Genomic DNA, 15,369 nt, shown 5'->3' with positions numbered 1-15,369 from the left:
TATACATGTTCAGATTGGGTGTTTTGTTTAAATTCAGTGTATGTGCCCTGTAGGATGGAATTTGCTGTCCAAGGTTTATAAAAAAAAATAATAAAAAATAAAAACCAAAGAAAAAATAGAATAATGATTTGCAAGAATCTGGCAATAATTCATCTGTCTGGAATTTGGGGGAAATGTTACAGACTTAGTTTCCATGAGATCCTTTTTTCTTGTATTAGTGGCTGACTGAAAGAGGGTACTGTGTGAATCTTGGGGCTGAGGGGTATTATTTTAGACATGTATAATTGGTCAAAGTGAAACACTTATGAAGACTAAATGGAATCTATCCATGGAATGAGGCAAATACATTATGGCATGCATGACTTTTTATAAGCTTTTTGAGTCTTTGACTTTGTATGTGGGTATTTGGTTTTGGTTTTATACACCTGCACACACACGCACATACACACACACACACACACACACACACATACCAGGGTTCGAATTTAGCAGGTGCTCGGGTGCAAATGCTACGAAAAGTTTGCTTGGGCACACACATTTTCTGTTGATAGAGGCGAAAGAAAATTAGTTAAAAAAAACACATCAAGAAAGCAAGCTCGAACATGGTCGATAGATATGTAAAGTGTCAGTCTGCTGCAATTTTGCATTCAAATGTTTTGTCCAGAGTGCCCAACTGGCACTCAAAAAAAAAAAAGAGTAAATCTGAACCCTGCACACGCAGACTCTCTCTCTCTCTCTGTCACACACACACACACACACACACACACACACACACACGTATATGTATACGTAATTTATCAATGGATTTTTTTTTTTTTCCCCCCTAAAGTCTGATTTATAAAGCACAGTGATGTTCTTTGTTGAACGATCAGGTTTGTTACCGTCGCAACGGCCACAATGAGATGGACGAGCCCATGTTCACCCAGCCTTTGATGTACAAGAAGGTTGCCAAGGAGCCGTCTGTTCTGACCAAGTATGCGGAGAGCCTGATGCGTTCCAATGCTGTCACTCAACAAGAGTACGAAGTAAGAGGGACTTCAGATCCATCACTTCTGGGTTTGGTTTTTTTTCCCCTTGTTGAATGAATGGGTTTCGTTGTTATTCTTTCAAAGGCAAAGAAAAGGTTATGATTTATAGACATTTGAATAATGCCCTACATTATTTGTATGATGCAATCTATGCTGACATTGTCTTTACATTTCCTTATTTCTAAGCATTCGAACACAGAATATAGTAGAATTTTGAAGACTGACAGTCGGACTTTTTTTTTTTTTTTTTTTTTTTTTTTTTTTTTTTGCTGCCCCATCATCTGTTCCGTTTCAGTGGCATTACTCCCATCATGACCCTCATTCAGATTCCCCCATACACGGACACCTGGGTTTGTCCGTCACTGTCTCAGTGTCGGCACTCCACAGGGAACCGTCAGTGTTAGGTCAGCAGAAGGCCACACACCAGAGGAAACCCTGCACTTCTGCTGAGTCACTTCGGTGGTGTTCAGTGGTGCCTTTTCTGATTTAACGTACTTAGGACACCGCCTGCTAAGCCCCCTACTAATGACAGACTTGCCTAGTACTACGATTCGTCCATAGTTTCTACGATTCAAGCCCCCTGACTACGGCCGAGTAAAGAAAAACTACAATTTTTGCCGACTGCGAAACCTGAAACACACACGCACAGCAAATGCTAAGAAGCACCGCACACATTCGTCTCTGAAGAATTCATCACTGAAAACGAACTTTCATAGCACTGATTTGATGTCAGCACTTCCCCCCTTACGCCCCCCCCCACCCCACCATCCCGTATTTCTGAGATTACGTCAGCCGTTGGTGTGGCTGACTTCGTTGGAGATACGTCGATCCGCTTTACCAAACGCGCATGCAGCCTGTCAATTGGACGTCGGTACATTTCACGATCGCTGTTATTTTTTATCACACGCACGCACGCACACACACACACACACACATCATGCATACAAAGATCGACACACAGACAAACGCACATATTTACACACGTGTACACACACACACACACACACACATAAACGCGCCTACGCACACACGCGCGCACACACAGACACACACACACACACACACACACACACACACAGATTGACACACAGACAAACGCACACTGACAGATGTGCAAACACATTTTACAGTGCTTGCATACACAAGACAGACGTGCGCACATACACAAAACGCGCCTATGCACGCGCGCGCGTATACACACACACACACACCACACATACAAAGATTGACACACAGACAAACGCATACTGGCAGATGTACAAACACATTTTACCATGCTTACATACAACACACAGACACGAGCGCACATACAAATACCACGCGCGCGTGCACACACACACACACACATACACACACACAAACGCGCCAACACAAACACACACACACACACACACACATACCACGGATACACAGATCGACACACAGACAAACGCACACTGGGAGATGTGCAAACACAATATACCATGCTCACATACACTACACAGATGCGCATGCACATACACATACACACACGCGTGCACACACACACACATAAACGCGCCTACGCACGCACGCGTGCGAACACACACACACACACACACATACCGGCCTACATTTACCACACTACTGTGTGCTGGATCTCCATCCCTGTCAAGTCACATATAGCAGCAGTTACTTTGAAGCACCATAGTGCCACAGAACAAAAACTTTGTTGCAAACAGTGTTAAGCTGATGATAAGGTAGTGCACTGACATGGCCCATCCCTGTCAAGTCACCTATAGCAACAGTTACTTTGAAGCACCATAGTGCCACAGAACAAAAACTTTGTTGCAAACAGTGTTAAGCTGATGATAAGGCAGTGCACTGACATGGCCCATCCCTGTCAAGTCACCTATAGCAACAGTTACTTTGAAGCACCATAGTGCCACAGAACAAAGTCACATATAGCAACAGTTACTTTGAAGCACCATAGTGCCACAGAACAAAGTCACCTATAGCAACAGTTACTTTGAAGCACCATAGTGCCACAGAACAAAGTCACATATAGCAACAGTTACTTTGAAGCACCATAGTGCCACAGAACAAAGTCACATATAGCAACAGTTACTTTGAAGCACCATAGTGCCACAGAACAAAGTCACCTATAGCAACAGTTACTTTGAAGCACCATAGTGCCACAGAACAAAGTCACCTATAGCAACAGTTACTTTGAAGCACCATAGTGCCACAGAACAAAAACTTTTTGCAAACAGTGTTAAGCCAATGATAAGGCAGTGCACTGACATGGCGGCAGTGGTATTTAGATATGGATCTAGATATTCATTTCCCCATTACATGCATGAAATAAGGTTGTCTTGAAATGCACTTGTGACCTCTGCCTCTATATGGTTGGCCCGGTACATTTCACACGTTGTTGTCTTCCTGGAGTTGAATTGAAAACACATAAACATGTGCGTGCAGACACATAAACACACACACATGCACACTCTCTTTCTCTCACACATACACACACACATACATGCGCACACTCACTCATTCACACAGAGTTGTATTGAAAAGAATACACATGCATTTACACATGCACTTACACACACATTATGTGTAATACTCACATGCGCGCTGTGCACACACACACAAACACACATACACACACACACAGTTGAATTGAAAACATACACATACACATACACACTCTCTCTCTCAAACGCACGCACGCACGCGGAGCCAGACTTCAGTGAGCGTCCCTCCCATAGTAGAGACCGCCACCACATCCCTCCAACAACAGGCCCCCCAAAATCTGCTGACATTGAAGATATCAACAGGACTCGCCCTAAGCATAGTGGAGGAGTATCGAAAAAGGTCACCATGAGAGCTGGGCATGAAAGACCACATGCTTTGGGACTGTTTTGTCTATATTGATGATGATGAAGGAGGAAGAGGATCATGATGATGATGTTGCTATGGAGGTCCATTTTGGTTTGGGAAGGCGTGACAAGGCTGTATTCTATGCTTCCTGTCATAATGATATCCCGGTGTAAACCTGGCCCGAGAGATACAAACACATGCAGTGTTGGTCAGGTAATTAGAGTAACACACCCGAAGACACATCCGTGAAGTAGATGATACTTGACTGTGTGGTCCCAGTCTCCCCATTTAAGCCCATACCACACTCAACTCTGGGTAGGAGCCAACCGCAGGCCGAAAAACCAACCTCCGCTGTGATTCAAACCCTCGTCCTTCCAGCCGTCAGTCCGCGACGCTAACTACTACGCCACGGCAGCTGGCGTCAGACTGTTCTTATCTATTTGCAAGTACACACGCATAGTCTCACTCCCACTGTCTCCGTGGGTTTTTCCCTATATAAAAAGGTATATATATATATATGTATATGTATAGATATAGCAAGAGAGAGAGAGAGAGGTAGTTTGATAGGTAGGTAGATAGATGGTTTTTTTCAGTTTGCCATCATTGTGTCTTAGGCAAGTGTATATATGTTTCTGATGTGATGTATGCACATTACAGGAATTAAACACAACACCAATAGTCTGTTAACCTTCTCTTGGGTTCCATAGTCTGTTAACCTTCTCTTGGGTTCCATTCTGCATGTTGCTCTGCTCTTCCCATATTTTCTGTTGTGAGTGTGGGCCTTCAGTTTAAATGGAATACTGGTGTGTTTGTTTTTTTCCTAATTTTCTCATATAAATATGCCACTTGGGTCAGATTGATTTAGATTGGTTCCTATGGATTGGCTATATATTCATGCTTTGGAATGGATGTTATATTGATTTTTGTGAATTTACTTTACTTAGGGTAGGTTTTCATGGTCTGACCAGTATGTTGGGTTTATGCACAGGTCAGGCGTCTGCTCCCATTTCTCTTTCACTCTCTTTTTTTTTTTCCCCTTCAAAGATGTGTTGTAGCATGTATGGCTTTGTCTGCATGCTTTGATATTTTCAAACTGAAACTGTATTTACTGTGTTTAATGTTTATTTGCATTCTTGCAGGAAGAGATAGCCAAGTACGATAAGATCTGCGAAGAAGCCTACATGCTGGCCAAGAAGGAGACGGCGGTGAGCAATGCTGAATGGCTGGACTCTCCCTGGACAGACTTCTTCACCACACACCGAACCGACCAGATGAAGAACCCCAAGACTTTCGTCAACGAGGAGACCCTGCGCTTCATCGGCCAGAAAGTCAGCACAGTCCCTGAGAACTTCGTTGTCCATGGAGGTGAGGTGGAGTATGTGGTGACTTTAATATCCAGTGAGGATTTTTTTCTTTCTTTTTTTTTAACTGAGTCTTATTTGCGATTTCAAGTCTGTGTGTATTTGGTAGTCTGCTAGTACAAGTTTATGTTTTTTAACACTTATTTTTTTCTGTAAATGGTGCCATATTCTGTTGTTATTGACATAGTTAATCTGAATGTCAGGCAGCGTTCACATTCATTAAAGGATGGAAAAAGATTGGTTCCAGACATGTGAAAAAAAAGAAGCAAAATGAAGCCAAAAAAAGAAGCATATGTAGTGGTGATAAGGGAGGACAGCCAGTACTTGAATCAGTTGTGACAACAAGAAAGAGATACAAGACTGACACAAGTGTTTGTTGTGTGCAACAGCCAAGTGACAACAAGAAAGAGATACAAGACTGATACAAGTGTTTGTTGTGTGCAACAGCCAAGTGACAACAAGAAAGAGATACAAGACTGATACAAGTGTTTGTTGTGTGCAACAGCCAAGTGATTGTGTGCAACAGCCACGTGGTGATTGTGTGGTGATTGTGTGCAACAGCCATGTGGTGATTGTGTGCAACAGCCACGTGGTGATTGTGTGCAACAGCCACGTGGTGATTGTGTGCAACAGCCACGTGGTGATTGTGTGCAACAGCCAAGTGGTGATTGTGTGCAACAACCAAGTGATTGTGTGCAACAGCCAAGTGGTGATTGTGTGCAACAGCCACGTGGTGATTGTGTGCAACAGCCACGTGGTGATTGTGTGCAACAGCCATGTGGTGATTGTGTGCAACAACCAAGTGATTGTGTGCAACAGCCACGTGGTGATTGTGTGGTGATTGTGTGCAACAGCCATGTGGTGATTGTGTGCAACAGCCACGTGGTGATTGTGTGCAACAGCCACGTGGTGATTGTGTGCAACAGCCACGTGGTGATTGTGTGCAACAGCCAAGTGGTGATTGTGTGCAACAACCAAGTGATTGTGTGCAACAGCCAAGTGGTGATTGTGTGCAACAGCCAAGTGGTGATTGTGTGCAACAGCCACGTGGTGATTGTGTGCAACAGCCACGTGGTGATTGTGTGCAACAGCCAAGTGGTGATTGTGTGCAACAACCAAGTGATTGTGTGCAACAGCCACGTGGTGATTGTGTGCAACAGCCAAGTGGTGATTGTGTGCAACAGCCAAGTGGTGATTGTGTGCAACAGCCACGTGGTGATTGTGTGGTGATTGTGTGCAACAGCCACGTGGTGATTGTGTGCAACAGCCACGTGGTGATTGTGTGCAACAGCCACGTGGTGATTGTGTGCAACAGCCACGTGGTGATTGTGTGGTGATTGTGTGCAACAGCCACGTGGTGATTGTGTGCAACAGCCACGTGGTGATTGTGTGCAACAGCCACATGGTGATTGTGTGCAACAGCCACATGGTGATTGTGTGCAACAGCCACGTGGTGATTGTGTGCAACAGCCACATGGTGATTGTGTGGTGATTGTGTGCAACAGCCACGTGGTGATTGTGTGCAACAGCCACATGGTGATTGTGTGCAACAGCCACGTGGTGATTGTGTGCAACAGCCACATGGTGATTGTGTGCAACAGCCACGTGGTGATTGTGTGCAACAGCCACATGGTGATTGTGTGGTGATTGTGTGCAACAGCCACATGGTGATTGTGTGGTGATTGTGTGCAACAGCCACATGGTGATTGTGTGCAACAGCCACATGGTGATTGTGTGGTGATTGTGTGCAACAGCCACGTGGTGATTGTGTGCAACAGCCACGTGGTGATTGTGTGCAACAGCCATGTGGTGATTGTGTGGTGATTGTGTGCAACAGCCAAGTGGTGAAAGCACTGGGTCCTGGGTTTGAATCCCAGATGCATGTGGTGGGTTAAGTGTGGAGATTTTTCTCACCTCCCAGGCCAACAGCCATGCAGACCTGCCAGTGCTTGAACCTCCTTCATGCCTATTTTCATGCAGAACATCAGATACATATAATGAAGATCCTGTGATCCATGTTTGTGTTCAGTAGATTATAAAGCACACCCAGCACACCCCCAAAAATGGGTTTGGGCTGCCAAAATGGCAGAGTGAGAAACACACATAAAAGCCTGGAAGAGTGAATGCATGAGTTGAAGCCCACAAACGTGGGAGGAAAGACACAATGAAAACATGATTGTGGATGAATATGATTTGTCTTAAACTTGATGCTGCCTTTATCCCATGCATTGACACCTGTTGGTTGTCCTACATGAACTGACCAGGCGGTGCGTTGTGCAGGCTTGAAGCGAGTGCTGCGGGCGCGCATGGACATGGTGAAGAATCGCATGGCAGACTGGGCTCTGGGGGAGGCTTTCGCTTTCGGCTCTCTTCTGAAGGAAGGCATCCATGTGCGACTCAGTGGACAGGATGTGGAAAGAGGGACCTTCAGGTAGGCTCTTTCTGTGTGAATCTGCATAGATTCTCAGACTTAGATGCTCCTGTGTCCGTGGACATACGAGGCAGTCAAAGCACTCCTTTTCTCTGTGGACCTCAGCCAGGTTGCTGGTGTTTTCCCATTGTCTGTAGACAAGTCTCTCTCTCCGCTGTTTGTCACCAGTTCATCTTGGTCTGACCCCTCTTCGTCATACTGCTTGATATATTCCCTTTATAAGAACAAAATAGTAACAAAGACCAACATTATATTTATTCCCATTGCTGGCATTGTAGCATTATCATTGAACAGGCATGAGATTTTTCCGATTATAGTCGGATTTCCGACTGAAAATTGGTTTCAGAGGCCATTCTTGAGATTCGCGTAAATCCGTTGAGAATATGGGAGGGGTGGGGGGTTTCCGACTGACGAAGGTTGCACGAACGTTGTCCGACTGACGAAGGTTGCACGAACGTTGTCCGACCGATCGACAAGACAGACCCACAGCGTTTGCTAAAATGCCCCATGTTTGGATAAGCGAACCAATTGAGAATAAGTGTTCCGTTGCTCCTCTGTCATCATTCAGCTTACCCGTATTCAGTCACGATTTCACAACTTTCACTCACGGGCTTCACGACTTGCAAAGATACCTGATTTCGTCGATCGTCTTCGATCATCAACAAAATGAGAAAACTCACAAAGGATAATAAGATTTTTGCAGCAGAGATGGATAAAGGAGTGAAAAATAGTGGAAGAAGTGGCAAGATGAGACCGTGAAAACAGAAGTGAAGAACAAAAAATATCTTTACAGGTAGGCGACGCCAATCACAAAATCAGTGCCGCGGGCAAGACCCAGTGCGATTGGTGTCAGATTGTATGGGTGCAACTATTCCATCTTATCACTAAATCATTTGCCGATGATCTGTCAGAAATGAAAACGGAATGCTCTTTTGAAAGCCTCGTTTGTTGACCCCTTGAGAGGCGATCCAGTGACTTGTCAGAGCACCAAAATCGAAGGCAAAAAGTTTCCTAACGTTCAATTGAAGATGTCAAAATGCCAATAACAAAAGGCGATCCCTTCATGGCACGCATTGATATCACTGTAAAAAGCATGCACGCAGGCACTTGCTGTGCACACACATGCAGGCGATCACACACACACACACGCACAGACATGCAGCGAGTGTGCACACAAACATGTGTGCATGCACTTGTACACATAAACACTGGTGCCCAAGATTTCCATCCCTGTCAAGCCCCTACTACAACTGGGTACAACTTCTTGACCCATGGCTGTTCACTTCAGCAAAAGCTGCAAAGGTTTGCCACTTTACATTGTTGCAATGGAAACAAACTTTGTAGCAATTGACGTCATACAGTTAATGGCAAGAGTCAGTTTATTTAGATCTGAGATCTATGACTATGAGCCAGATTACCAAAGTTACACATGCACGCACAGACACAGAGCTGAATTGAATGCGTGTGCCCACGCACACGCACACACACACTTGTAAAAAAAAAATCACATGAATGCACTCACATATACACATAATCTGATTTTTATTTTCTCTCTCTCTCTCCTTCACACTTGCACATGTGCACACATATGAGCGCTCACACAGTCACTAGCTGTAATTCAGAATCCTTGACTGCTGAGAGTGATATAACCAGTCACATACCCACCCCCTCCTCCCTCCAGTTATTCCACTTCCCCCTTTCTTTCCTCAACCAACACACATGCCTGTTTGTAGAATGGAGGCTACAACTGAATAGACCAGATATGAGTTTTAATGGTACAGTGCAAACTTGTGTGCTAAGTACATTTTCCTTGCAAACACAACACACACACTCACACACACACACACACACACACACACACAAAGAGAGGCCCCCCAAACCTCATAAAAATCACTAATTTCATTTTTGGCCATGGGGCTTTGTCCCCCTGGACCCCGGCCATTTTCAGAGGAAACTCTCGTGGACAATTCCCCAGCCTCGCACACACACACACACACAATTGCAGGCAGACACTAGTACACACACACACACACACACACACACACACGATTTTGAAAATCATGTCCCCAAGGCTGACTTACAGGTTTGAAAGCAGAAACACTTCAGATTAGGAAGAATTGGGCTGATTTTTGTCTTCTTTGGGTTGGAATACCTCAGAGGCATTGGTGGCCCTCAAGTGCAGATTTCATGGTTTGAAATTGAGAAAAAACTTCAGCCTTCTGCGGCCCCCACGCCTCCACCTCTCAGACTCAATCACAATTTCCACATCCCATGCCTGTTGAACCTGCAACATTGTTGTGCATGATCATTTGTAACCGTACTTTTTAGGTGAATATGGTTTCCAACATGTTTTATTTATGGATACCATATTCTTGCAAAGACTGTTGAGTAACATTTCCTGCGACTACACATATTTTTGTAATTTGGAAATGCTTTTCTCATGCAGACAGTGTTGAGCATGCGGTCTGACATTTATTTATTTTGTATCTGTAGACAAACTGTTTTGACAAAACAAAAAAGAATGTTTTGTTGGATTATTTCATGTTTCTGTATGGAGAGGTAAGTGCTGGCACTGTATTCTTTCAGGGTAAGTCCTTTAGTCGTAAGTCTCTTCTCATTCACCGCCCCCACCCAGTGCAACTCCTTGCCATATAGTGTAAAGACTCTCCCATTCCATTTCTAGCTTCAAAACCAACCTGAAGACTTCTCTGTTTAAAACTGCCTTTGATTAATTGTTACGTACATGTGTATGCAGACTTGTTTGTTGGAATGTATACATATACTGTTTGCTGTACTGTGACATACTTTTGATGCATTGTAATAACTAATTTTGTAATGTTTGTCATTTAGTTGTTTATAATGTTTCTCACTTTGTTGGGATTGTTTGCATGTGTTGATGGATGGTGTAACATATTGTAATGTTTTCTTATTTGAAGTATTGTGAATACTATTTGGTTAGGCGCTATATAGATAAACTTGTGATTATTATTGTTTACAGTCACCGCCACCACGTGCTCCACCACCAGGAGATTGACAAGAAGACGTTTGTACCACTGAATCACCTGGTTGAGGACCAGGCCCACTACTCTGTCTGCAACAGCTCTCTGTCCGAGTTTGGTGTCTTGGGTCAGTGGCCAGCACTTTGCCTTCCCAGCTATTCTGTCCCCCTCTCTGTCTGTCTGTAGTTGTCTCTCAAAGAAATAAAATTCTATGAAAATGTTATTTTGCTTTTGCTGTTACAGTTTTAATGGCTTAATACAGGCTTTGCACAGGTTTGTTGAGAATGTTGTTTTTTGTTGTTGTTTTTTTGTTTTTGTTTTTCACTGCCCCATCATCTACACAGGCTTTGCAGAGTTCTTTTCAAATGATGAGGTATTAGAATTTTTATGCTGTGATTTTGGTTTCAGGCTTCGCAGCTAAGCAAATATTATTGTTAACAGCAGGTGGTGTGGTGCATATATTGAATCAGAACAGGAGCCAGCGATGGCATTTAAAATAACTGATTAGTAATGTAGGGTCTTCACTTGTATGCGACCTCACAGTAGCCTTTCATTGATGGCTCCCTGTGGACTAGTGGTACTGACAGTGTAACAGAGTGGAGCAGGGTGTGATTGTGGTTGGGCAGTTTAGAAAAAACACCAAAATGGTGTGTAACGCGACTAGGAAAAAAAAAGATGGTAGCTTTAGCCCATATTGTACAGACATCTATTTTTCTGTTCCCATTCACAGAGCACTTACGATGCTTAGAAAGGTGTATTACATTTGAAGCTTAGAAGGTGGATCACTTATGATGCTTAGAAATGTTTTTCAATTATGCTTAGAAAAATGCTTCGAAAAGTTGATTACTTTTGATGCTGATAAAGAAGTATCACTGATGATACATAGAAAGGTGTATCACTTAAGATGCTTAGAAAGAGCTCTCACTTTTAATGCTTAGAAAGGTGTACCACTTATGCCTAGAAAGATGTATCATTTATGATGCTTAGAAAGGTGTATCACTTGTAGTGCTTACATAGGGCTATGAAGTTCAGGGAGTGGCTTTAGACACAGATAAGCAGTGATGTCATTAAATGTTTTGTTTCAGGCTTTGAGCTGGGCTACTCCATGACCAACCCCAATGCCCTGGTGATCTGGGAGGCTCAGTTTGGGGACTTCTCCAACAACGCGCAGTGCATCATTGACCAGTTCATCTCTAGCGGTCAGGCCAAGTGGGTGCGACAGAGCGGCCTGGTGCTTCTCCTCCCCCATGGCTACGAGGGCATGGTCAGTTCTTCATCTGCTTCTTTCACATCTTCTTTTTCCTCATCTTGAGTTTCTTCTTCTTCTTCTTCTCTACTCCTCCTCCTCCTTTTTCTTCTTTCTCATCTTCTACGTTCATGGGCTGCAACTCTCACATTCACTTGTATTGTGCAAGTGGGCTTTCATGTGCAAGACCGTTTTCATCCCATGATGTTGGCATGCATACTCGGTTTTGGGGTGTGTGCATTCTGAGTATGTTCTTGGTTCCCATAACCTACGAACGCTGACTTGGATAATGGGATCTTTAACAAGAGTTTTTGATCATCTGCATGCATATGCACATGAAGGGGGTCCAGGTTCTAGCAAGTCTGCACATCTGTTGACCTGGGAGTTCAGAAAAATCTTCACCTTAAACCTAGCTGGTGCTGCTGTCTGGGATTCAAACCCAGGACCGTCATATTGAAAGCCCAGCACTTGATTCACTTGGCTTTTGTGCCAACATGGGGGCCCTCATCAGAATTAGTCTGTATCTCAAGAAGTAAGGCGAATTCTTGCATACACCACTGCATTAGCTGGAGATATTGCTACATACCAGAGTTCTGCCTTACAAGGTATGTATGAGAATGACAGGATTTTGTATTTGCAGCAAGCAAACATCTGTTCTCTCTAGCAAAAAGACTGTGTTGATATGTTTAAAAAAAAAATTCTTAAAGACCTGTTTTCATTGGAATTTTCGAATGGCTTTGTTTGCTATCATTGTAGGCTTTCATGTTTATTTTCATTTTTTGACTCTGATGTTAGGAATTTTGGTCAGAATATGCTGTCTGTTTTCCATAAAGGAAGACATATGAGATTGTAGTATGTTGGTTTTTTTGTGTGTGCTGTTTGTTTGTGTGTGTGTGTGTGTGTGTGTCCAATATGGAAATTAATGGAATGTTAAAAGAGATCACATTATTGCATGTAAACAGTAGACTGAAAAAAGTGGTAAGGAAGAGCAGTGTAGTATGCAAAACAGTACTGCAGTTGAGGTTTGATGTTTGTCTTCCAGGGACCTGAGCACTCAAGTTGTCGTATTGAGCGCTTCCTGCAGATGAGCAACGATGACCCAGAGTATTTCCCTGTAAGGCTTTCATTGTCTCTCACTTTTGGTACATTTCAATATTTTCTTTTTTTCATTTTAGCTTTAAGAGTTTATACATACCTATTGCAGAGAGGCCTGACCAGTGCTTTGGGTCTGTGTAAAGACCACACACCTTTTTTTAGTGGATAACTTGTAGCCTATTTGGATCAGTCCACATGCTTTCTTGACACCTTGAAATTGAAACTGAAACTTTTGTACAGAGCTGGGTTGGAGGGGAGGGGTTTGACGCAATGGAACACTCTGACTTTGTCCTGTTTTTCTCATAGGTCCTCTCTCTCTCTCTCTCTCTCTCTCGTGTGTGTGCAGTTTGATTTGCGGAAGTTTTGTACTGATTCTGATTGTGGCATCAACTCTTCAACAAAATCTAGAAAATGTTTTGTCAGATTGTTTTTGTTGTTTCAAGAAGGACAGTTGGCCTTATATGAAGGAAATGTTTGTTCCAGAGTTAGACAGCATTTTAAGATAATGTTCGAATGAGTTCCATTCCAGTTTTGCTGTTCTAATGGGTTTTATCTGGTGCAGAATCCTTGGATAGACCAACATCGTGGAATGTGCTTCCTTGCCATGTGAATGAATTATATTCACCTGATACAGATACATGTATATTCATTTACAGATTTATTTCTTGAGTTGCACATCACCAAGATAATAATTCATAGTTGGATATGGATCAAGAATGTGAATTAAAGTGCAGATGTTGCTAAGAATACTTACTGTCCGTGGAACTAGTACTCCACACGATGGTTTGTCACTGGGTTTTTTTCTTTTGTTTCAGTTTACTTCGCAATGGATATTACTCACTTAAAAACTACATTTTTGTATCTTTTTACAGTTAAGAAAGATTTAATTTCCGGCTCTCAGGGCCTGCGTCAAATTTGAAGTCTTGCAGTTTAGCTTTGTCGAGAACCTTGCTTTCACTTTCACAATAGTTTTTTTTTTCCTTTGTTTAGTAACTTGTCCTTAGGATTACGTATTATATGGAACATGTAGAAATAGAGTGATTTGTGTTTATGTGTGCATTGTTATTGTGGTTTGCAGTTTGTTCTTCGGTGACATAAATGAGACTCCTTGAAAAATAGAGGATCTTTTTTTTCCTTTTTTTGCTTTTATTTTATTCTATTCTTTCGTTTAATTTTTTGTGTGTACCTTGTTACTAACCTGGCTCTTGCCGGTGCAATGGCCCTGACCAAGGCTGGCCATGACATGTGTTCACAGGTGGAGAACGACAACTTTGAGATCCAGCAGCTGCATGAGAGCAACTGGTTTGTCTGCAACTTCACCACCCCTGCCAACTTCTTCCATGCCATGCGCCGACAGATTGCTCTGCCCTTCCGCAAACCTGTGAGTCCAGCTTTGGCTGTTGGAGTTTTGTATCAAAGAAATACACCAAAAACAATTCAGGCATGTGTTGCATTCTCAGAGTTGTTGAAGCGGGCACCAGCTTTCACCAATGTGTAGAATCAAAATCAGGCTGGCCATTAATCAGCATCCATTTGTAACTTTTTCTTTCACGTAAAGCACCCTGAGATCTTAGAGAAAAAGAGTGTTTTTGAATGTACATCATTATTATTATTATGATTAGTATGATTTGATTCCATACATGGTGGAGTAGATCAGTATTTGAGGTCATGGGTTAAAGGTCATTTCTGATGTGCTAATGACACATAACCAGCAAATCCCTCAACGCATCTTTACTTATTTTCTCTTCTCCCACAAGGTTACACAGTTAATTACAGCACATCTTTCAGTATTCAGCCAACATTTTTCAACATTGCCTCTTTGGAACTGATGTGCGACAGCTTTCTTTACATCTCAGGCATCTCTTGTTCACATGTTTGTTTATGAAATGTTTGCAAAGGCATGATGCGTGAACTGTGTGTACACATAGATATGTGCATTCAGTTGAAACCAAACTGTGAAACAGATTTCTGTGTGTGAAATTCAGGCTCTGTCCCAGAGAAGAGTGCTTCTCTATGTGGGAGCAATACCCACACAATTACTGTTTTGGGGTGGGTTTTTTGCCTGCACGTGAATTTGTTTTACGCCAAAGTAGATTTTTCTTCAGAACTTTTCCAGGAGAAATGCTTTTATTATTGTGGCTCCATTTACATGCGCCAATTGCATGTTGCACATCCCTGTTTATCTTCTCACATGAAAGACTAGTGCCCAGGCCACCTCTCAAGGTCTGTTGGAGGGAAGTTTCGGTGAGGGGAGGGTTGAAAATCCCAGGACTTGAACCAAGGGACACTCACCTCTTAGTAAGACATATTCCCACAAGGCCACCACTGGACAGATATATGTATTTAGTTGAAGCCAAGTTTTAAA

The 15,369-nt window shown here is 43.0% G+C and overlaps 1 protein-coding gene across 2 annotated transcripts in view; it reads left to right on the top strand.

Moving 5' to 3' along the window:
• LOC143294846 (2-oxoglutarate dehydrogenase complex component E1-like) overlaps positions 1-15,369 on the top strand; it is an 83,068-nt gene that overhangs the window by 58,398 nt on the left and 9,301 nt on the right. For both annotated transcript variants that reach the window (XM_076606389.1, XM_076606451.1), the window contains exons 11-17: positions 873-1,025; positions 5,012-5,237; positions 7,514-7,664; positions 10,663-10,790; positions 11,749-11,927; positions 12,952-13,023; positions 14,260-14,385. In XM_076606389.1, coding sequence (XP_076462504.1) covers positions 873-1,025; positions 5,012-5,237; positions 7,514-7,664; positions 10,663-10,790; positions 11,749-11,927; positions 12,952-13,023; positions 14,260-14,385 — 1,035 coding nt within the window. The remainder of the gene's footprint in view (positions 1-872; positions 1,026-5,011; positions 5,238-7,513; positions 7,665-10,662; positions 10,791-11,748; positions 11,928-12,951; positions 13,024-14,259; positions 14,386-15,369) is intronic.

The sequence above is a fragment of the Babylonia areolata genome, chromosome 1 (genome assembly GCF_041734735.1).
Source record: "Babylonia areolata isolate BAREFJ2019XMU chromosome 1, ASM4173473v1, whole genome shotgun sequence".
Lineage (NCBI taxonomy): Eukaryota > Metazoa > Mollusca > Gastropoda > Neogastropoda > Buccinidae > Babylonia > Babylonia areolata.
The sequence above is the reverse complement of the archived record's forward strand: the minus strand, read 5'-3'. Positions and strand labels throughout refer to the sequence as shown.